Consider the following 24081-nt stretch of genomic DNA (forward strand, 5'->3'; position numbering starts at 1 on the left):
TACTAATGTCATCTTTAACTCTAGCCTCTTAATTTACTTCCCTACCTTTCCCATTCATTTTTTTCTATATTCTATCCTCCATCTTTTTGGGGGGCACTTTTCATTATGGAAAAACAACTTTTTATATAATTTCTCTCTATCCCTGTAACTTTTGCCATATTACTCTTTGTTCCAGATTTGTTTCCTTTATAAAGGATATGTTGGTAAAAAATTATAGAATTTTCACACTCAGAAGACCCAAAAGATCATTGAATATAAACCCCTCACTTGTCAAAAAAAACAACAAAAAAAAAAACTTGGTTACTGAGTTACTGAAAGTGTGACTTATCCAAGACCACAGTTTACCAGTGACAGCATTCTTGTGTGTGTGCACACACCAATGCTCTCACGCTCACCCTCTCAAATAAAAGAAAAAAAAAGGGAAATTCTTGCCTCCTTCCACCAACTTATGCTAATCTTGCCTCCTAAACCCCCTGAATCTTTGTCCTTTTCCCCACTGCTGCCTTAGAGGCGCTCATCCTTTCTGGGGCTCCTGAAAGAAGACATACTGGCTCACTTGCCTTCAGTTTCTCGCCCTTCAACTCTCAAGTTCATTTAGACACAATGAGTAAAAAACCCAGAAATAAACCTATTTATGAAGCAAAAAAAACAAAACATAAACACAATGACTAATAAAAAGCATGGCTTTACATAAATATGAAGTAACATTTATGAGTCAAGAGTTTATATTTTAAGAGTTTTCTACATCCTGACCATAGAAGAGGGAACTCAATTAATAGCTGAGTTCCTTTACAGCCTTATAAACAAAAACATGTAAAAATACAAACCTGTTTTTTCTCTGTCCTTTTCCACAATCACACATATTCTTTCAAACATGCTGTGTAGGTACTGCATCTGGTCAATGAGCTTGTTCTTATTGATACTATTTAACATCTCTGATTGAGACCTCCTTTCTACCACCATGCGGTTACTCACAATGTAATCACAGCCATTAAGAGGACAGACCTCTACGTGTAAGCCATGAACTGCTCTTAGGGAAGAAATTACTTCTGAACCAGAAGTGATTTCACAACTATCTACAAGAATACAAGTTCTTTGGTCTTCCTGTGGAAGTCTAAGAGAAGCAGATGTGCCAGCCAAATGTGGTCTTGAGTTGGAACAGTATGCCACTGAAGTGCTAGAATCCTCCAGGGCACTACCAACCTGCAAAGGTGGGAGATAGACAACCAGGTTAAATATGTATTAGTGCCCAAAACTTGTAACACCTTAAGTTGGCTTTTCTTACTGATAATATTTCCTTTTTCTAACTCTCTTTTCTTCCTTCAATATGATCCAAGTGACTAATACATGAAGGACAAGCTAACACTTTACACCTAGTTGGATGATAAAGTTAAAACAAAATGAAACAGTAAAATGTCGTTAGAATGTGAAAAAAAAAACACCTGGAACATACATACCTGGTGGGAATGTAAAATACTGCAGCCACCATGGAAAAAGTTTGACAATTCCTCAAAAATTAAAGCGAACTGCTGTATGACGCAGTAATTCCATTCCTAGGTATCTACCAAAAAGACCCCAAAACAGAGATTCGCATACTCATATGCCAGTCTTCATTAACTTTGGAAAATTCTCAGCCATTGCCTGTTTAAATATATTTTCTATCCTTTCCTCTCTTAATTCCAATTCCATGTATCTTAGACTATTGGATACAGTCCCAAAGCTCTTGGAAGCTCCATTCTGGTTTCTTTTCACTTTTCTTTGTGTTTCATGTTGGGTAATTTCTACTGGCCTAGGTTTAAGTTTCTTGATTCTTTCTGTGGCTGTGTTGAGTCTACTGATGGGATCCTTAAAGATACTCTTCATCTGGGGCGCCGGGGTGGCTCAGCCGGTTGAGCATCCAACTCTTGATTTCAGGTCATGATCACACGGTCATGGGACTGAGCCCTGCATTGGGCTCTGCACTGAGCATGAAGCCTGCCTGGGATTCTCATTCTTTCTCATTCTCTCTCTCCCTCTCTCTGTCTCTCTCTCTCTCTCTCTCTCTCTCTCTCTCTGCCCCTCCTGCACTCACCTGTGCTGTCTTTTAAGTAAAAAAGTTTTTTAAAAAGATATTCTTCATCATTCTTACTATGCTTTCCATTTCTAGCATTTCCACTTTCTTGTTAATAGTTATCATTTCTTGAATGATAGTCTCTTTCTGTCCATACATGTTCATTTTATTTTTCCCCTAGAGCCTAACATATTAATCAAGGCTATTTTAAAATCCCTGTCTGGTATTTCCAACATCTAAGACATATATAAGTCTGGTTTTTAAGAACATGTCTTTTTCTTCCTTCTATATATTTTGTAATTTTTCATTGAAAGCCAAACATCTTGTGTAAGACAACAGAAATATGTATGTCTTTGTTGTTGTTACACCCTTATTGTGAGGGGTTGAATCGATCTAATCAAAAGCTGAGATGCGTTTGGGTTTTCTTACTGCTATGATTACCTGAGGGACAACCAGAGGTTTCAAACTCCCAGTGTTCTTTCAGATTTAGAGTGGGATAAGGTTTGTCAGGTGATTTTTCTAAATGTTCCCTCAGCTTTAGATCTTCTCTGAACCTTAAAGAGGTTCTTTCCCCATACTCTGTCCCTCTCTCAGGAGTTGCTTGTATTTGTTACTAAGTGCTTCCTAGCCTGGTTGGAGGGAATGCTAGGAGCATGGGGTGGCATGGTGCCAGGGCAGGAGGAAAGGAGAAGTTCTACTCTCCTGCCCCAGCCTGAGCAGGACTTGTGTCTGCCAGTTCCTGAAATAGGATCTTCTCTGTGATCCTGCCTTCCCTCCCACTGGCTGGAGATCTCTAATGATCTAGGCCCAAGACATTTTCATGCCCCTGCCTCTCCAGACACAGGTACAGAACATTTTTTAATTCTTGCCTTCCTCCATCTGTAAAAGGTCGTCTTCATCAAGGCCCTGAGGTATAGCTATAAGGTCTGCTGGTCATCCCTAGCAGCTTACAGCTCTTTGTCCTATAGGGGAAATCGGGCAGAATGAACCAGATGGAGTTTGTTGTCAAAATTCAAGATTTTAAGTATGGTTTCTACAAAATACATATTGCTTTCACACCATCATAATGTCAAGTTGAGCCATCATGAATCTGGGACCATATTACCTACCTTGACCCTTGGGATTACTATCTTTACACTACAGCTGAGGATACAGAGGTTCAGAGAACTGAGGTAGATCTTAATTATGTCTTGAAGAAATGACTTTGTGCAAAAAGCCTGGGGACAATTTTAATTTGGAAATATCAATTTAAGAGCCCCTAGGTCAACACTGGAGCACGCTGCTAAAGCACAATGGCCTGAAAAACCCAAATACTGCAGAGAAACAGGAGGTTAGGGTTAGGTCTCACTCCAAGATGACAATCAAGGCAAGGAATCAGTTATGTACAGTTAAGGGAGGGATTCCTATTACTCAACCTTTAATTAACCCCTATTTTAACAAAACTACTATAATTATAAACTCTTAAACTATAACCCCCTATAACTATAGATTCTTAAGAACTAAAAGTGGTTTTAGGGATGAATTATTTCAGCAATAATACAAGGAGAAGCAGGAAACTGGAATATAAGCCATTCTAAAGAGAGAGAAATCTAAAGGAAGGAAATCAGGTTAGTGTCCCTAAACTTCTCCAATAAAGAGTTACATACCTGAAGCTTTCAGTGGGTGAAAGTTAATCTGTGGGAAATTAGTTCTGAGCATGTAATTTCTATTAATTTTATGTTGCAGGAAGCCTATTTTCCTATATCCATTTCATAAAACTAGCAAGTTTCCTTACAGAGTTTTACTAAGAAAACTATGATCACACTTAAAAAACTAAAACCTAATGGGGCACCAGAGCGGCTCAGTTGGTTAAGCCTCGGACTCCTGATTTCCACTCAGGGCATGATCTCACGGTTTGTGGGCTCAAGCCCCACATTGGGCGCTATACTGACAGTGCAGAGCCTGCTTGGGATTGTCTCCCTCTCTCTTTTGCCCCTCCCCACCCTCTTTCTCTCAAAAATAAACAAACATTCAACAAAATTAAAATCTAAGCATCCTTATACAAATTATCAATATAATTTACTATGCTATTTCCTTGTTTGAAGAATTTCACCACTTACTCAGTTCTCTTTGACCTCGTTACTTAATATAAAACACAAAAGAAAGCAAAACAGCAGGGGCTCCTGGCTGGCTCAGTCAGAAAAGAATAGGACTCGTGACCTTGGGGTTATGAATTCTAGACCTACGTTGGATGTATAAATAAATAAATACACTTTAAAAAAAGCAAAACAACCTTTTGGTAAGCATAAGGCTTTTTCTCTAATTCGATTCATACCTTCAACTCAATTGGAAATTTTCTACAGTCCTTCTGTGAATCAACAGTAGGGAATGATGGTAAAATAGGTTCAATTTTATTACACCTCTGAGGTTTGAAGTCCAAGATATCAGAAACTGCATCCTTTAAAGTGACTGGTGTCTGTCCTCTCCACTTTGGTGACTGATTAACAGTTGGATCAGAGTGGTCCTTGGACTGCAACGAAGACCCAAAAGGCACTCTATTCAAACAATGGTCCTGCTGTTTGCTCTTATTCACAGTGCTTGGGTCAACCACAAGACTGGATTCTCTTTTATCATTTATATTGTTTTCCTCCTCACTTGAGTCACCTGGCAAAATAATTCTGGATAATTTCTTTTTTGAACGTGCACAATTTTGTCTCGTCTCCATTTGTTTTAGCTTTACTGCATGTCTAGTTCTATATTTTTTACTCCCACTTGCAAGGCAATCTTCAGTTATTATGTTAAAATCAACACAAACTTCTTCTTCACTTGATTGACTTTTGCAAGACTCATCTTCATCAACACAAAAACTGTCTTCTAAATAGGTTTCATCTTGCTCAGGAATCTATAAAAATATAAATTAGCATATTTTAAATTTCTTTAGTAAACTCAGTGTGTATTTAACATTCTTTTAAGTACATGAGAATTTATGATTATCTTGCTTACTTTATTAATTCAGCCACCTGTGTTTCCTAACAAATACTGAGTATATTCTTTATGGAAAAATATGGGGAGATGGGATTAAAAAAAGAATGTCTTACTTATTAGAAATTTACAGTTTCTTATAGGTAGCCAGAAAAATAAACAATTTATAAACAATGTGATAAGGGCTACATAAACAAACACAATGGAAGTACACATATATGAACATTACCAAGCTAAATATTGGCAATTTATAAACAAAGAAAGACTAATGTGAAAATGTCCATAAATCAAAAATAGTCTATAATTTTAGAAAATAACATCTTCATAAAAATAACTGTCAAGATAAATAAAAGAACATATGATAATTAAAAATTTAACTTATGATTAAATACTATTTACTATTTTTAAATATTCTCCTAATTGGATAACAATTCAATAATATATTCTAATTAGCTCAAATTAAAGATGGGATAATTTGATCTAATTAGGACCAAAAAGGGATTCTGATAATTCATTTAGTCCACCTTTTTGAGTCAGGGCAGAAATTATCCCAAATAGTTCTGACAGTCCAGTCTAGAAACAAAAGGGAGACTTCATTAACAGGAACATATCTCAACATTATCCTCAGGAAATTCTCCACTATCCACTATATTCTAGAGCTCATACCTGTGAGAAAATATTTATGTTGTTATGTTTCCTACGGACCATTTTATACCGATTGCTTATCAGTGGACTACGCAAAGACTTCATGTAAATAGCTCTCATTTCAGAATCTGTATAAAGATAAGAATTTCAAGTAGCAGAATTATTTAAATAAAAACTAGTCAAGTATTTACCTTTAACCTATTCCAAATTCACATAATTCAAACCTTGTGGAATTATTTTATACAAAGATATTTAATGTGTATTGGAAAAAGTCTGAAAACAATTATTAAAAACAGTGAAGTTAGTTTTGCCTTTGAAACCAGACCATCTGGCTGGATGATTGTGACTATTTAAAGCTCCCTGCTTTAGCCGCCTCTCTCTCTCTCCCCTGAAAATGAGTTTTAAGGTAGTGTGCTATTATGAAAAATAAATGTATGTGAAAATCTGAGGACTGTACTTGACTTATGGAAAGTATTAAATAAAACACAATAAATCCAGGCAAAAAAGAAAGCATATGCTTAAAAATATCAAAGGACACAGTAAGATCGCTTCACAACTTTCAGTCAAGCAAAACCTGGGAAACACGCATTTTTATTTATGTCTACTTTCAAGGTTATAATCAGAAAGCAATTTTATTTTCGTCTCTCAGTGTCCCTTACATTTTTGAAGCAATTAATCAACGTCGGTTATTTTCAGGGCTGATTTACTAACCACAATGCTTGGACAAGATATGTAATTGTTTCTTTGAATGACCCTCCCCTCCCCTCCCCTCCCCTCCCCTCCCCTCCCCTCCACCGCATAGCTATAGCTATCGGTACCAGGTGTCATCCTGATGACCAACCCACCCCTCACTCACGCTCAATCCCGATAAACGTAGTGAGACTGTACTTCTAGTTTCTTATTTAGAAAGACTCAGGATCTAGGAGCTTTTAGAGACTTTCTTTTGTTTCTTGGTTTTTGTGAGGTTTTTTTGGTATAATGTATATACAGTAAAATGCACCTCCCTCAGGATACAATTCTGTCTTTACAAATGCATCATTATGACAAACAATAATCTATTTGCTGTCCTTATTGTTTTTACCTTTTCCCAAATGCTGTATAAATAACAAAACAAAAAAAAAACCTTTGAAATTCTACATATTTATTTATTTTTTAAATCCTACATATTTTAAATGCACTTTGTATAAATGGAGTTTCAGGGAGGTCTGGCTGACTCAGTCAGAAGAGCATACAACTCTTGATCTTGGGGTTGTGAGTTCAAGACCCACACCAGTGTAGAGATTATTTTAAAAAATATAAAAACTTTTTTAAAAAATAAAAATAAATAAAATGGAGTTTCAGATCTTCTTACTCTCCATGCTAAGGGCTTCACCTGGAGCCTGCCCAATATCAGACAGCAATAAATCTGTCCTTCCTGTTGCCCAAATGCACTGACTCTTCTTTTTTTCTCAAATCCATCAGAAAATCCTGGCAGCTGTTAAGTATTCACAGTCCAATCTTTCTAACCCCGGCACTGGTACCACATTGGTAAAAGACTTTATCATTCCTTAGATTACTGCAACGACCTTGTAATTTGTCTCTTCCCACCTTTGCTCCCCTGTAGACCAAGAACAAAGCTAAAACGATACTACTAAAATAAGTTAGGCCGTGAGCTGGGCACTGCTTGTTGTCTTTGCATCAACATTCCCCACCAGATTAAAACTGCAAACCTCCAAAAGCTGCTCTGTTAATGAACATCAAGGACACAGTACTAAGAAACCTTATTCTGCAAATCACATCAGTATGAAGGGCATAGTACTGAAAGTTAAGTCTTTAAACCTTTTTTTTTTTTAATTTTAAAAATGTATTTTATTTTAGTTTTTGAGAGACAGAAAGAGACAGAACGTGAGCAGGGAAGGGGCAGAGACAGAAGGAGACACAGAATCTGAAGCAGGCTCCAGGCTCTGCCTGATGTGGGCCTCGAACCCACGAGCACAAGACCATGACCTGAGCCAAAGTTGGGTGCTTACCCAACGGAGCCATCCAGGCACCCCTAAAACCTTTTTATCTTTCAAGTAGAGCTTGGGAATATTTGCTGTATTACATCGTATCAGACAGTATAGGAGCAGAATAAACGGCAAGATCTGTGAAAGATCAGAACACTGAAAATCTTACCAGAATCTTTCCTATTTCTATTACAGCCAATCTGACTCATCTGTAATTAATGTATTGCATATAAGATCTGCTCAAGTATTATGTGGAAAGATTGTTTTCCAAAAGCAGATCTCTCTTACTTAGCAAAGTTAATAAATTTCGGTTTGTATCTGACCTGCTTTTAACAGTCAACATTGCTGAAGTTTTCATCTCCTTCTAGTCTTTGATCAAATGTCATCTTCTTAATAAAGCCTACCCCTAATGCCCTTATTTAAAGTACACTGTGCCCGTTGTTAATACCCCTAACCCCTGACACTCCAAATCCTCTTACATTTTTTTTCATTTTTCTATAAATAGTTGTGTGCCTGTTTGTCTCCATTCACATGTAAACTTCATAAGGGCAAGGATTTTTGTCCACGATATAGCTTTTCCAAGAACTTTACATAGTACCAGCACATAGGAGTCACTAAATATTTGTGAAATGAACATCTGACACTGAGCCAACCAGGTCATTCTGGTAAGATACGATCAAAATAGCAGAAGCCTATAAGCAACCAAGTCTAAAATAAAGCAAGTATTAAAGAATTTGAATGAAAGTGACCAAACAGTTCACACAAACCAAATTTTCTTCCTTTAAAACTCAAAGGTCTTTAAAAGCTAAAATATTTAAACATAACCACATTAAAAACACTGAAAACTGAAAGAAAAAGAAGCATCATTATATCATTTACCATTTATATCTTGTGAAAGTTGAGTTTCATCATTTAAGAAGTCAAGTAATGAGGAGTCTTGTTCATTTTCTGACTGATCATTTTCATCTGATGAAACATACTCTGCCTCTCGTTGGGAAAGTTCTGCTTCATCATCTAAAAACTTTCTAGCTGCAAGCTGTGACAAATTAGAAAACAGGGAGACATCCTTAAGATTATTTACTTTCTTACGTAATTGGAAATAGTTTTGTAAAATGGATTTCTTGCCAATGCTTTAAAGAAAAAGAAAACTTAAGAAGAAATGACAAAGTACCATATGTATTTAAAATTTCTTCTGATAACTCTATTGTAAGTAAAATACAGTACCAGTCAACAGATCAGCTTGCTGAATGTTTCTTAAGCACAGAGTTTCTGGAGTTTTCTGGCTAATTAATTTTTGCCAGGAGAAATACTGCACCACCAAAAGACTGATTAGGAAAAAAAGGGTGCTAAGAATTATTTTCCAAGGATTTGAATATCACATAGATATAAGAAAAATGATGTACTGACTGTAAAAACAAATATTCTAAGGGGTGCCTGGGTGGTTCAGTCTGTTAAATGTCCAATTTCGGCTCAGGTCACTACATCACAGTTCATGAGTTCTGGCCCTGCATCGGGCTCTGCACTGACAGCCTGGAGCCTGGAGCCGGCTTTGAATTCTGTGTCTCCCTCTCTCTCTGCCCCTCCCCCCATCACACTCTGTCTCTCTCTCTCAAAAATAAACATCAAAAAAATTAAAAACAACAACAAATATTCTAAAACTCAGATTTCTCTGTATTTTTTTCTGTTTGAATCTTAAATTTTCACTAAAGTTTTTTCATTCAGTCATTCAAAATAAGAATGTACTGAAAGATAATTTCAAAACATAAAGAGAAACAACACTATCAAACCTGGAGATTTTAATTCCAGTAAAACAAACTAAGGTCAAAATATTTTTGATTTTTGAATTTTTTATATAAAAAATTATAACAAGAAATCTCCTAATGTAAAATCTAATTTTTATTAATAATATATATGATATTTGTGTGTGTATATACCTATATATATGTATAAATAAGAAATAGAAAAAAGTTTACCTTAAGAGGACTCTGTCTCTTTTGGACTTTGATGCGTCTTTTTGCATTCCTGTTAGGACTCCTGAAGTCTTCTATTTGTGGATGTTGTTTGTGAAAGTTGTCACTCTCATCACTAGATGATAATTCTAACTATAATAATTCAAAAAAATTCTTGCATAAGAAAATATAATTGAATTATATTTTAACGTATTTCTCTCAAGTTTTTGGTTTTATTTTCTATTTTTAGTTTTTAAAGCTAACCTAACATTTTTTGTTATGAAAATAAAATACAACTAAAAGCCATGTTAAAAATACATAATACTTAAGAATTTAAAAATTAAGTGATGTTAAGTACTAAAATGCTACATTAAACTGATAAGAACAGACACTACACTTGATCTTAGCCAAAAGGCCAAGAAGCAATTAAAATGCTACATAGGTACTACTATAGTCTTCATTCAATTTAGTATACATCAAATGCATATGATGAATACTTATAGTTTTAATTTATCTCCTCTAGAAGATCCTAAAGAGCTGTACAAAAATTAATGAAGACTATAAACAGAACTCTCAGAATCAGCTCTCAACATACAGTCCTTCCAAACCAAGAAATAACTAAAACCGTAACAAATTTTGACACTGAGGCCTATCACTATATTTCTTCAGAAAAATATAAAACCAATCACAAGAACCAAAAGAAGTTTACCAAAACAATTTCAAATAACAGGAATAGTTTTAATTTAAAAGGGATTGATCACCAGAACTGTCAATATTTTAATTCATTTATGATGACTCAGTCAGACATTCTAGATAAGGTAGCATGGAAAAGCAATTTTCCTAGTGAAGTGTTATAGGAGTATACAAAGTAAACAAGAATTGATTACATTTTCAGTAATTTTGTAGTTTCTCCTAAACTGCATTAGAGAATTAAAACACACACTATTTTCTAATCTCAACTGTCGGTTATCAGCTGTATACCGATGGCCTTCAGACCTGCCCCTCTACCTAAACTTCAGATGCACAGTCACCAGTTCCTGCCAGACACTGTCACATCACTGCTCCACAAGATCCTCAAACATGCTGAACACTGAATTTATCGTCATTCTGTCTTCTCTAAATTTGTGACACATATTCCAAACAGCCCTAGCCAAAAACCAGAGACTCCTCTTGAACCCCTTCCTTTCCTTCTTTCAAACCCATTAAGCACCACTGAAAAAATAAGGCCTTCCAAAAACTGACCCAAATTTTTCTGCAATTTTACTTCCTGGCACACTCTGCTATCTCCCTGCTTTGCGTCATTCATTAAACTGCTAGCTTTCCTGGCAGGCCTCCCCCTTGGCTTATTACCATATGTGCTCTACCATATTTATTATCATCAAGAACCATTTCAGAACTCCAAAGGACTAAGCTAAGAGCTTATAATTTTTGTAACTTACTAAAAAATTATATTGAAATTATCTGTTTACTTATCTGTCTCTCCTTAAGACAGTTCCAGGATATCATATTTATAGTAGTATCCTGAGCATCATACACAGTAGATACAGAGCAAATATTTAGTGAACTGCTCAAGTATACTGGCTAAAGTAAGAATAGTTTTTAGAGAAGTATAAATTTGATATAGAAATTCCAATGACAGGATTTACTATTTTTGTGTTAACCATATAACTATTAGATCAACTACACCTACATTCACTTACACACATACTTTTCTTATAATATTTACTCCAAAGGAACTTGAATCACTATACATTATTATCTACTTACTCTGTTTAGAGGAGCTCTGCGCTTTTTCACAACATGAAGTGGGGAATCAACTTCGCTATTTTTCTCATCCTGAATAAGTAGATTAAAAGTTTTAAAAAAATTAAAAGGGGGCAGAAATAGGGAGGGGGAAGCCTTTATATGATCATATTGTTGTGATTACTGACTCACCTCAGGGGATTCTAAAACATTTCCTTTTGTTTTTTTATTTTTTCTTTGGAAAATCTCGTCATCTTCACTGTCATTGCTTGTTAACTGTTCACCTATAATTTATTAAAAAATGAAACTGGTCAGTAGATTAAAGTTTATCCACAAATATCTATTCTATTGATAGGGTACATTATTTCATTTTTTTAAATGTTTATTTTTTTTGAGAGAGATGCAAGTGGGGAGGACGGAGAGAGGGAGAGAGAATTCCAAGTAGATTCCATGCCGCACAGACCCCAATGTAGGGCTTGATCTCATGAACTGTGAGATTATGACCTGAGCTGAAATCAAGAGTCAGCTGCTTAACCAAGTGGGCCAACCAAGTGCCTAATGGGCACATAATTTAAAGAGTTTTTCAGAATTTGGCCAAAATGTCAGCGTGAAACAAAAATAAAACAGTGTCAGTGAGGAAATTAAGAGGTGATAACTTGTGCTAATAACCACATATTTAACTCAATGCATTTGTATAAATGCATTTATATTGCCCTTAGTTAGTAGTTAAGTATAATGCTAGAAAAAGTTTTAATGAAGACCTGACACAAAGATAGGAAAAATCATCTCACACACCAGACTTAATATAAAGATGGGGGCACCTGGGTGGCTCAGTCAGTTGAGTGTCCAACTTCAGCTCAGATCATGATCTCGCAGTTCGTGGGCTCGAGCCCCACATCGGCCTCTGTGCTGACATCTAGCTCAGAGCCTGGAGCCTGCTTCAGATTCTGTGTCTCCCTCTCTCTCTGACCCTCCCCTGCTACGCTCGCTCTCTCTCTTTCTCTCTCTCTCAAAAATAAATAAAACATTAAAAATTTAAAAAAAATAATAAAAGTATAAAAAGGGAATATTGGAGGCTCAAAGGTAACATAAACTTGGTAAAAATATAAGTGTCAAAGAATATCCAAAACTATGCAAAAGAGTTAATTTTTTAAAAATTAAACATATTTCCAGAACTTAAAGAAGCTTTCATCTTAAATAAAACATTAATAAATCGTGTCCTTGATGCCAATGAGAATAACATAATAAAAGATTTACATCTCAATAGATATAGAAAAAGCATTTGACAAAATACAGCATCCTCTCTTGATAAAAACTCTCAAGAATGTCAAACTAGAAGGAACATACCTCAAGATCATAAAGACCATATAAAAAAGACTAACAGCCAGTATCATCTTTAATGGGGAAAACCTGAGCTTCCCCCTAAGCTAAGGAACATGACAGGGATGTCCACTCTCACCTCTGTTATTCAACATAGTGTTGGAAGTCCTAGCCTCAGCAATCATACAACACAAAGAAATAATAGGCATCCAAACCGGGAAGGAAGAAGTCAAATGTCCACTCTTCACAGACGACATGATACTGGAAAACCCATAAGAGTCCACCAAAAAACTAATAGAACTGATCCATGAATTCAGCAAAGTTGCAGGATATAAAATCAATGTGCAGAAATTGGTTACATTTCTATATACTAATAATAAAGCAGCAGAGACAGAAATCAAGGAATCAATCCTATTTACAACTACACCAAAAACCATAAAATATACCTAGGAATAAATCTAACTGAAGAGGTGAAAAATCTACACTGAAAACTATAGAGAGCTTATGAAAGAAATTGAAGAAGGCACCAAAAAATGGAAAAACAACCCATGCTCATGGATTAGAATTATAAATATTGTTAAAAGGTCGATACTACCAAAGCAATCTACACATTCAATTCAATACCTATCAAAATAACACCAGCATACTTCACAGAGCTGGAACAAACAATCCTGAAATTTGGATGGAACCAGAAAAGACCCCAAATAGCCAAAGCAAACCTGAAAAAGAAAATCAAAGCTGGAAGCATCACAATTCTGAACTTCAAGCTGTATCATTAAGACAGTATGGTATTGGCCCAAAAACATAGATCAATAGAATAGAATAGAGAACCCAGAAATGGAAAAACAACTGTATGGTCAACTAATCTTTGACAAAATAGGAATGAATATCCAGTGGGAAAAAGTCTCTTCAGCAAATACTGTTGGGAAAACTGGAGAGCAATATGCAGAAGAATGAACCTGGCCCACTTTCTTATACCACACACAAAAATAAAATCAAAACAGATGAAAGACCTAAACATTAGACAGGAAGTCTTGAAAATCCTAAAGGAGAAAACAGGCAAAAACCTCTTTGACCTCGGCCACAGCAGCTTCTTACTTAACATGTTTCTGGAAGCAAGGAAAGTAAAAGCAAAAATGAACTATTGGGACCTCATCAATATAAAAAGCTTCTGCACAGCAAAGGAAAACAATCAGCAAAACTAAAAGGCAACTGATGGAATGGGAGAAGATATCTGCAAATGACATATCAGATAAAGGGTTAGTATCCAAAATCTCTAAAGAACTTATCACACTCAACACCCAAAAGACAAATAATTCAGGGAAGAAACGGGCAGAAGACATGAATAGACACTTTGCCAAAGAAGACATCCAGATGGCTTACAGACACATGAAAAGATATTCAAAGTCACTCATTATCATGGAAATACAGATCAAAACCACAATGAGATACCACCTCACACTTGTCAGAATGGCTAAAATTAATAACTCAAGCAACAACAGATGTTGGCGAGGATGAGGGCAAAGAGGAATCCTTTTGCACTGCTGGTGGGAACGCACACTGGTGCAGCCACTCTGGAAAACAGTATGGAGGTTCCTCAAAAAATTAAAACTAAAACCATCCTAAGACCCAGCAATTACACTACGAGGTACTTATCCAAAGGATACAGCAGTGCTGATTAAAGGGGCACATGCACCCCAATGTTTACTTCCACACAATGGACAACAGCCAAAGTATGGAAAGAACCCAAATGTCCATCGACGGATGAATGGATAATGATGTGAATGTATGTATATACATAATATATACATATATACACAATGGAATATTACTCAATGATCAAAAAGAATGAGATCTTTCATTTGCAACAACATGGATGGAACAAGAGTGTATTATGCTAAGCAAAATAAGTCAGAGAAAGACAAATATATTATTTCACTTATGTGAAATTTAAGAAACAAAATAGATGAATATAGGGGAAGGGAAGCAAAAACAAAATAAAAACAGAGAGGGAAACAAACCATAAGATACTCTTAAAATATACAACACATAGACAACAAACTAAGGGTTGCTGATGGGGTGTTGGGTGGGGGATGGGCTAAATGGGTGATGGGCATTAAGGAGGGCACTTGGGATGAGCACGAGGTGTTATACACAAGTGGATGAATCACTAAATTCTACTCCTGAAATCATTATTACACTATATGTTAATTAAATTGTATGAAAGGAATAAGGAAAAAGAGAAAGAAGAAAAATAAAGAAGAAAAAAAGGAAGGAAGGAAGGAAATATGGAAAGTCCAAAAAAAATTTACACATCCAACTCATTTTATCCTACAACTACTCTTTCACCTTAACCATAAGGAGTAAAATTCATAAATGGCCTGCTACAATAATCTACACATAAGCTAGAATAGATGTCTATCACAGTACTTAAACAATACTTAGGTCATTTTAGTACCAAACATCTATCACTATATTTTCTAGTTTTTCTATAACTCTGTATAATTAGATCGCAGAAATCCAGAGATTTCCATGGAACTTCTGTGGTCTTGTCTCAGTCCCCCAAATACAGTCTTGTTTCTCAACTATTTATTTTTCAACCATTTTGCTATATGAATCATCTACTTTACACAGTTCCCTCCAAATATTACATTTTTTTCCCTTTGTTTTCATTTTATAACATCCAAATTCTCTATTATTTTCAACATATTCAAATTGTAAATATGCCTGCAAAGCCAAAATGAAAATCTACATTACATCTACATTACCAAGCTAATCCAGCTCACAATTCTGTCATCTTCTGAACCTCCTACACATCCACTCTCTTAATACTTATTTGGTGGTTATTTCCACAATTTATTGTGATCTTTTCAAATGTATATGTCACACAACTGTTTGGGTTTTCCAGCCAAAGGGCAGGGGCCAAAGGGCAGGAATACTTTCCCACAGCATGCATGCCATAAATATATGTAGATAAAATAAATACTTCTTTTAGTAGTAAGCATCAACCTAAGAAATACATAACACATCAGTTATCTAATTCAATAGACAAAATATTGAAAAATTACATTTTGAAAAATTACAGAGGCTTCTGTATTATTCTAGCGAGATTTATGTGTTTTATTAAGATGGAATCTTACCTTCAGCAAGATGACAGGATTGATGAAGACTGATTTGTTCCCTGCTTTTAGTCTTTTCTACAGAAAGTCCTAAATCATCAAAAGTTGAATTCAATGTTTCTTTGAAACTTTGTAGATTTACTTTTCCCTTATTAGAATCCAATGTCCTAGGCATTTCCTTTCTCTTCTTAGAAAATGAGTTCAATGTGTTTGATTCAGAAAGTGGTGTACTCATAACTTTTTCTCCTACTGGCAAAGAAAATTGAGAATAACCAGGAGACATAAATTCTTTATTTGCTGCACTCAGTGGAAAATGTGCAAAATTTGTACTCCACTTATCTTCACTTGATGGGATAGTAATGGTTCCACTTGTAGAACTAGCAACATGATTCCGTGGTATAACTGCTTGATTTGAAATATAATTTGCATCACTTATCTCCTTAATATCTAAAGACCTTCCAGATAGATCTAAAAACTTATTATTTGTATCTGATGCATGTTCTACTATTTCATCATCAGACTCTGGACTACAAAATCCTAAATCAAAAGTAACAGAGAATAAATCCTTAGAGCAGTTAAAAACATTTTCATCACTCTTCAGTTTTTCCTCATGCACGCCTCTCAAATCTTGAGGAGATTTCCAACCATTAGTATCACAGATAATTTGATCTTGGGGTTCAGAATTGTTATCTAACAAGAGCTCGTCAGAAATTAAGAACTGAGACACCAGTGCCATTTCACTTAGAGCAGTTTTGTCAGGCACACCAAGAGATGTATGTTTATTGTTGGACGGAGAAGGGCTCACATCATTAAACTCTGTATCAACATCTTTGAATAGTAGTAAACTCTCATCCTGATCAGTGAGCAGTATTGGGGGGCCATTGCTATCCCTACCATAATTTTTTTTTTCAACTAAATACTTTGGAGGGCCTATGTTTATTTGAATATGACTGCTGGATACTAAATTTTCATTTATATTTTCTTTATGTCCTTTACCAATATAGTCATAGAAGCTTCGCTCATCAGAAATTTCATCACTAGCTGCACTATGAAAGCAACTTTTTTCAGAAGAATGATTAATAGATTTAAGTGAATTCAATTCTAAATCCTGTTGTGAATTTACAGGAGAATATGATATCAAACAGGTAGATTTATCATTTTGTAAATACTCAGTGCAGGGCAGGAAAGGCAAATGATCACGTTCAGAACTCTTAGCAATTTCATATTCCAACTTCGAAAGTCCACTCAGAGGTGGAGGAGAATGAGATAAAAATCTCTCTACATTAACTAACACCTCCCTTGGTAATGAATGACAATTATAAAATCGGTCATCTATTCTAGCTATACAAAGTTCTTCCTCAAATGGAAGAAGTAAGCTAGATGAAACATATTTCTCATCAGTGAAACTGTTATAACCAGAATCTAAAAAATTTCCACCAAATGAACTAGATTTATTTATAGATTGACATTCCATCAATCCACTTGGACGATGAGCAACATTTTTGCTGACAGCACACACGGCAGCAGCAATTTTTTCTGTATCTGAGGCCCTTTTATCATTTAGCAGGTCCACCTGAAAAATATTTTCAACAGTAGTACCACCATCAGTATCTAAAGAATCCATAACAACACCATTATTTTCCTTTTTAGGCTGATCTTTTTTCAATTCTTTAGAAGATTTTTTCTTTAAAGAAGCAATTTTAATAGGTTTGATAGGAGTTTGTTTAAAAATTTCAGCACATTCTTCATCAGATTCTGTCACTGAGAATGAAATGCCTTGATTTATATTCTTTGAAAATGATGATTTCTTGTTACTAGTAAAGGTGCCACTGGCATGAGGATTATATCCATTCTTGGGAGCACTAAATGTTAAGCTAACATCTTCCATTTGTAAATAAGATTTAACTTCTGATTCATAGCTGCATTTTCCCTAGGAAATACAAAAATGAAAAAGTCACAAGAAAACAAGAACCAATAAGAAATGAGTTCAGTTTAAGATATTTTCCAAACAGTATTATGCTATTCAAATGATTTTTTCTTATAACTTAGAAATTATTTTAATAAATCAAACAAAATTATAAATAACACCACTTTATAATTATCATAAATTATCTTTAATCAGTCAATATTTTTATATCCTCCAAACTTAGTACATGACAGACCCACAATAACGGTTTGCAGAAAAAACACAGTTAATAAATACTATAAATATTATAAACACTAAGTTTTTCACTTCTAACATTTAATTGAACTATTCTAATTTTCTAAAAATAGATATTTAAGTATTAATATATACAAAGGCAAACCACATATACATATGTTAAATTTACTCTCTTGATAAAGGTAAACTAAGAACAGGTCTTAGAACATCTAAAATAATTGTACCAGTACATCTATTAGGCTGTAATATACTATTTTCAACAAATTTCCGAAACCAGAATTCTTATAGTGAATTTATAAGAAATCTTACTTATCTCTAAGTCTAAAACTATATTCCCCTCCATTCCTGACCCACCCATCCCTCTTTTCTCTGAGTGGCTACTTTAGTCAGGATTCCTCTACTATTCAGGGACTTAGCAGTTAACTAATTTTTTTTAACAATAAATATGCAGTAAGTATTAATTTGATAATGTTTGTCTCCCTGCTGGTATCTATGCTCCTCACAGACAGAGATTTCATTTAGCCAAATGAGGTATAACTGGACCTAGGATAGCGGTGGATATACAGAAGTGCAGATTTTGTGGGATCCACAACTAGTTACTTTATTTATATGTATTCATGAACAACAGCTAATAATAAAACTAGCAGCTACAATCTATGGAGTGTGCCAGTTACTATTCTAAGTACTTTATATATATTAACTCATTTAATCCTCACAACAAACCTATGAAGAAAGTATTATCATTATCCTCATTTTACGGATGAAACTGAGGTCCAGAGAGGTTAAGTAATTTACAAATACATGATTAGTGTAAGAGGTAGAGTTAGGATTCTAACCCAGGCATTTTGGATTTCAGATTTATAGTAGGTTCATCATTCTGATTGTCTCAAGGAAGAAGAATCAAGAAACTGGCTCAAGGAATCAATAATTCTCTCAACTACCACCAGGATGTAAGAGACATACCAAATGACCTATGTGATGAAGAATATTTCAAAAATTCCCAATCTAACAAGAATCCTAAATCACCTCTACTAACAGTTTATATAAATTATTAGCTTATTAAAGTTTTACTCAGGCTTATATTTTAGATGATATTCTTCAAATTAACTCTACTTCTTCACCTAAGGCAGAAAACTAGTTCCCTCTTAAGATCAAAAGGAACTTTATAAGAAATCAATATATTCTACCTATATTTATATTAAATACTTGTTTTTTATAATTATAACCTCAAATTAAGAATAAATATGAAATATTCTAGTTTCACCATCATATCAGTAAGAAAAAGTACAACAAAACCCTACCTCTTCATGTCTCATTCCTTCTATCATTTGCATAATGCTTATAAAATGGTGGCATCGATTGGAATGGTCCACTTGATACGTAGGAAAAGGATGATCCTGCCACACTCTCCATTCAGATAGAGAGAGTTGATGAGTTCCAGTAGTTGGTTCTTGAATCTTGAATAATGATTTTAAAAATAGTAAAAATGATAAATATACATACAGATTTCATAAACTGATTAAAAAACAATACATAATCAGCCTACTATAAATCTAAATTCGAGTATTTTCAGCTAAAATCTCAGGCAAATAAAGAAAACAACTGCATAAAGTACAAAAATGCCCTTTTAAATACATTTTAAAAGTAACTATTGGGGCACCTGGGAGGCTCAGACGGTTAAGTGTCCGACTTCGGCTCAGGTCATGATCTCACAGTTCATGAGTTTGAGCTCCGCATCGGGCTCTGTGCAGATAGCTAGCTCAGAGCCTATAGCCTGTCATAGGATTCTGTGTCTCCCCCTGCTCACTCTGTCTCTGTCTCTCAAAAATTTTAAAAATTTAAAAAATAAAAAATAATAAAAGTAACTATTATCTGAGGAATGCCTAGGTGGCTCAGTTGGTTGAGCATCTGAGTCTTGATTTTGGCTCAGATCATGATCTTACAGTTCATGAGTTTAAGCCCTGCATCAGGCTCCCACTGACAGCACATAGCCTGCTTGGAATTCTCTCCCTCTCCTCTCTGCGCCCTGCCTCACTCTTGCTCTCTGTGCCTCCCTTGCTCACATGCTATTTCTGTCTCTCTCAAAATAAACTTAAAAAAAAAAATTTTTTTTTTGCATAGTTTCAAAAAAAGTGTGTACCAGGATACTCATGACAGCATGATTTTGTTAGTAACATACTGAAAATAATTCCAGAAACACAACAGGGAAATATTCAAGCAAACTGGCATACTGAAGAGTAACATTAACAACCCTGTAAATTATGCCTATATGGAAATGCTCACACAGAAGAAAGTAATGGGAAAAAGGCAGATATTCTGTAAATATACTACAGTCAAATAAAAATATATACACAAAAAAGAATATAAATAAATCAGTAATTCAACAAACTTAGACTTTAATATTCTTTTTAAACTGTTTACATTCTTAATTTAAGTAAGTTGACATTCTGATCATGCACATTCCTCTCTACTCCCAAAGCTATTGCATAATCACTCTAAAGAGCATCTGAAAACATATTCAACTTACTGGTCTGTCTTCTTCATTTTCTAAAGATAAAAACTTAACTTGAGGCAATGTTATTTCCTTAATTTCATCACTATCTGTTAGTCTATAAAGTTTGTTCCATAATTTAAATTCTTCTGCTGATAGGAACCAATCTTTCTTTGAATTACTTTGCTTCATTCCTACAAGTTGAAAAAATAATTGAAAAGAAGTTTTAAAATAAGCAAACACAAAATATACATCAACTCAAACTCTCTACCTGTTTATATCTATTAATGTTTGATAAATGACTGATTTCTCTTCCTTAAAACTAGTATTAGCCACATAATTATTTGGTTATCTTTTCCTGCTTCTATGTATCTTCTTTCTCTCACCTCTTTGAAAGTACTAGAACAGCGTCCTGTCCCGAAGCTAACCTTCCATAATGACCTCATTAGGAAACCAGAGCCAGGTGGCTAGGCTCTCAATCCTCATTCATTTTGGACTCTCTCCATGCTGTTGTCTAAGATCTGGCACAAAAGAGTCAAAAAACTTACAACTGAAAACTGGTATGATTCTATCACTGTCATCTGAAAGATCATCTGAAACTTGGATGAGGATAGGGGAAGATGTCAAGACCAAACAGGGTTTTTAGCTTTAAGTCTTAAATGAGGGGGGACTTGGAGGTAGACAGAAAAGACCAGCTTCAAAAAATGAAATAATATACTTTTTAAAAAATATATACTAAATTGGGGCACCTAATGGCAGAGTCAGTTAAGCATCCAACTCTTGATCTTGGCTCAGGTCATGATTTCAAGATTCATGAGTTTAAGTCCCACTTCAGGCTCTGTGCTGATGGCACAGAGCCCACTTGGGATTCTGTTTCTCCTTTTCTCTCTGCTCCTCTCCCGCTTGTGTGCACGCATACATGCTTGCTCACTCTCTCAAAATAAATAAACTAAAAAATTTTTTTAAATTTTATTAAATTAACCCTTTCTGACTTCCATAATCTCTATAAAGGAAAATAATCAGCAAACTGGTTATATAGAATATCAGGATAAAGTACGAACTCTGGTACAATACCAATGACAGCAGCTAAAAAAGTCAGAAAGGCTACTGAATTAGAAATCAGGCAACTTCTTCTAAGCTATTCACAAATACTGTATACTAAGTTTTTGGGACCACCTGGGTGGCTCAGTTAGTTAAGCATGGGGTCAGGATCTCATGATTCATGGGTTTGAGTCCCTGCTGGGCTCTACTCTGACATCATAGAAACTACTTCGGATTCTCTCCCTTCCCTCTCTCTCTCTCTCTCCCCCTCCCTCCTCCTCTTCCTCCTCCTCCTCCTCCTCCTCTTCCCCAATTCATGCTTTCTCTCTCTCTCTCAAATATTCTCTCTCTGCCCCTCCCCAACTCATGCTTTCTCTCTCAAAATAAATTTAAAACTTAAAAAAAAAAGCTTTGTTAAATAACGGGTTTGAATTTTCAGATCCCTCTGAGATCCAACAATCTGAGGCTCTAAGACTTTTAAAGTAGGAAGGTATTCCTATCTTTTAGTCACTTTAAGTAAGTTCAGATCTCTAAGCTCAGACATTGTAAGATTTATACATACAATCTTAGCAAATGAATCACTGACACTTGAAAAATCAGGGAGGATGGGGAAAAAAACAGAAACATGAACAAGAGCTAATATCTCAATCAAAAGAAAACAGGTTCTAGTAAAAAAGAAAACAAGCCCTAGAATTTTACTAAAGAAATTTGTCATCCATCTCCAGTTACATTTTAGAAACAATTATTAAACATACAATTTATTTTAACATTTACAAAAACACAATGATCACTAGAAATAATTAATGCCAAGTTAATCAAGTTTTGATGTTATTATTAGTTAAATAAATTCAAAAGAATCCAAAATACAGTTGACTCTTAAACAATTCAGGGGTTAGGTTACCCCCCAGCTGAAAACGAGCACTTAACTTCTGGCTCCCCAAAAACTTAACTACCACCAAAAGCCGACTATTGTTTGGAAGCCTTAGTGATAACATAAAGAGTCGATTAACATATAGGTTTCCTATGTTTTATGTATTATTTACTGTATTCTTATAATAAATGTAGAAAAAGAAAGAAAACCAGAAGAGAAAATACAGTTACAGTATTAAGTTATATTTACTAAAAAGAACTACATAGAATTGGACCCACACAGTTAGACTAGTGTTGTTCACAGAGCAACTATACAAACTTTTCACTTTAACTAAAGATCTGGCAAAGTACAATAAAGTGATAGGTGTATTCATATTAAGTATATTTGTTTGAAGTTAATAGGCATACCCAAGAAGCACTGATTAACAGCTCTGAGATAAGGGAGAGAACATTAACAAAGTGAATACAAAGCAAGTGACTAGGAGGGAAAGGATCTTGAAACTTCATCGTATGAAAACCAGTAGAATTGACAGTTAAATTTGAGAGGCATTGTCTTCAAACATACAAAGAACAGCTACATAAGTACACAAAGGATTAAAACCATTCCTTGTACCTAGAAGATAAAACTAAATCACCGAGAAAAAGGTACAAAGACAGATTTTTCAACATAAGAAAAAAGCTTCTTCTGCCTAAGGCTTCTACATAGGGAATGAACCTTTATAAAAAAATACAATTTCGGGATTAAAAGATATTCAAGTTGAGACTAGATATGCATTTAACAAGAATACTGAATGTAGATCAAAACCACAAAGAAACACCACCTCCCAGCTGTTAGGATGGCTACTATAAAAAAGTTGAAACATAACAAGTGTTGGCGAGGATATGGAGAAATTTGAATCCCTACATATTGTTGGTGGGGTCACAGATTTGTACAGCTGTTAGAGAAAATAGCACGGAGGTTCCTCAAAAAATTAAAAATAGAACTACCATGGGATCCAGTAATTGCACTTCTGGGTACATATGCAAAAGAACTGATATCAGGATCTCAAAAAACTACATCACTCCCATGAACACTGTAGCAGTACTCACTGTATGTATGAGATGCAAGCAATCCAAATGTCCATTGACAGATGAGTGGAGAAAATGTGGTATGTACATACGACAGAAAATTATTTAACCTTAAAAAAAGAAATCCTAACTGGGGCACCTGGGTGGCTCAGTCAGTTAAGTGTTCAACTCTTGATTTCAGCTCAGGTCATGATCTCATGATTGCGAGATCAAGCTCCATATTGGGCTCTGCACTGGGTGTGGAGACTGCTTAAGATTCTCTCCCTCCCTCTGCCCCTGTACAACCCTCAAAAAAAAAAAAAAAACAACAAAAAACAAACAAACAAACAAAAAAACCTCCTACCATTTGTTACAACATGAATGAACCTGTAGGAAATTATGGTAAGGGAAATAAGCCAGTCACAGAAGCACACATACCACATGATTTAACTATTTAGATAATATGTGTATTATGTAAAACAATCAAACTCATACATCAGAGAATAGAATGGTATTGCCAGGGGCTGGGTGGAGAGAAAAGTTGGGAGTTGTTGCTCAAAACATCTAAATTTCCAGTTGTATAAGATGAATACATTCTAGAGATCTGCTGTACAATGTAGTGCCTGTATTTAACAATACGATATTCTTCTTAAAATATTTTTTAAAAAAGCTGCAGAAACCACTCCTATCTTGATAGGT

General features: G+C 35.0%; 1 protein-coding gene and 1 pseudogene across 3 annotated transcripts in view; both read right to left on the reverse strand.

Moving 5' to 3' along the window:
- The window catches only part of FANCM (FA complementation group M), a 64873-nt gene that overhangs the window by 7139 nt on the left and 33653 nt on the right, over nucleotides 1–24081 (reverse strand). For all 3 annotated transcript variants that reach the window (XM_029951700.1, XM_029951701.1, XM_029951699.1), the window contains 10 exons: nucleotides 20461–20618; nucleotides 19235–19390; nucleotides 15794–17702; nucleotides 11526–11617; nucleotides 11358–11426; nucleotides 9615–9743; nucleotides 8521–8677; nucleotides 5678–5784; nucleotides 4365–4931; nucleotides 828–1203 (listed from right to left, as the gene is read on the reverse strand). In XM_029951700.1, coding sequence (XP_029807560.1) covers nucleotides 828–1203; nucleotides 4365–4931; nucleotides 5678–5784; nucleotides 8521–8677; nucleotides 9615–9743; nucleotides 11358–11426; nucleotides 11526–11617; nucleotides 15794–17702; nucleotides 19235–19390; nucleotides 20461–20618 — 3720 coding nt within the window. The remainder of the gene's footprint in view (nucleotides 1–827; nucleotides 1204–4364; nucleotides 4932–5677; nucleotides 5785–8520; nucleotides 8678–9614; nucleotides 9744–11357; nucleotides 11427–11525; nucleotides 11618–15793; nucleotides 17703–19234; nucleotides 19391–20460; nucleotides 20619–24081) is intronic.
- Nucleotides 9918–10017, reverse strand: LOC115303039 (annotated as a pseudogene).

Source organism: Suricata suricatta, chromosome 9, assembly GCF_006229205.1.
Source record: "Suricata suricatta isolate VVHF042 chromosome 9, meerkat_22Aug2017_6uvM2_HiC, whole genome shotgun sequence".
In the NCBI taxonomy this organism is placed as follows: domain Eukaryota; kingdom Metazoa; phylum Chordata; class Mammalia; order Carnivora; family Herpestidae; genus Suricata; species Suricata suricatta.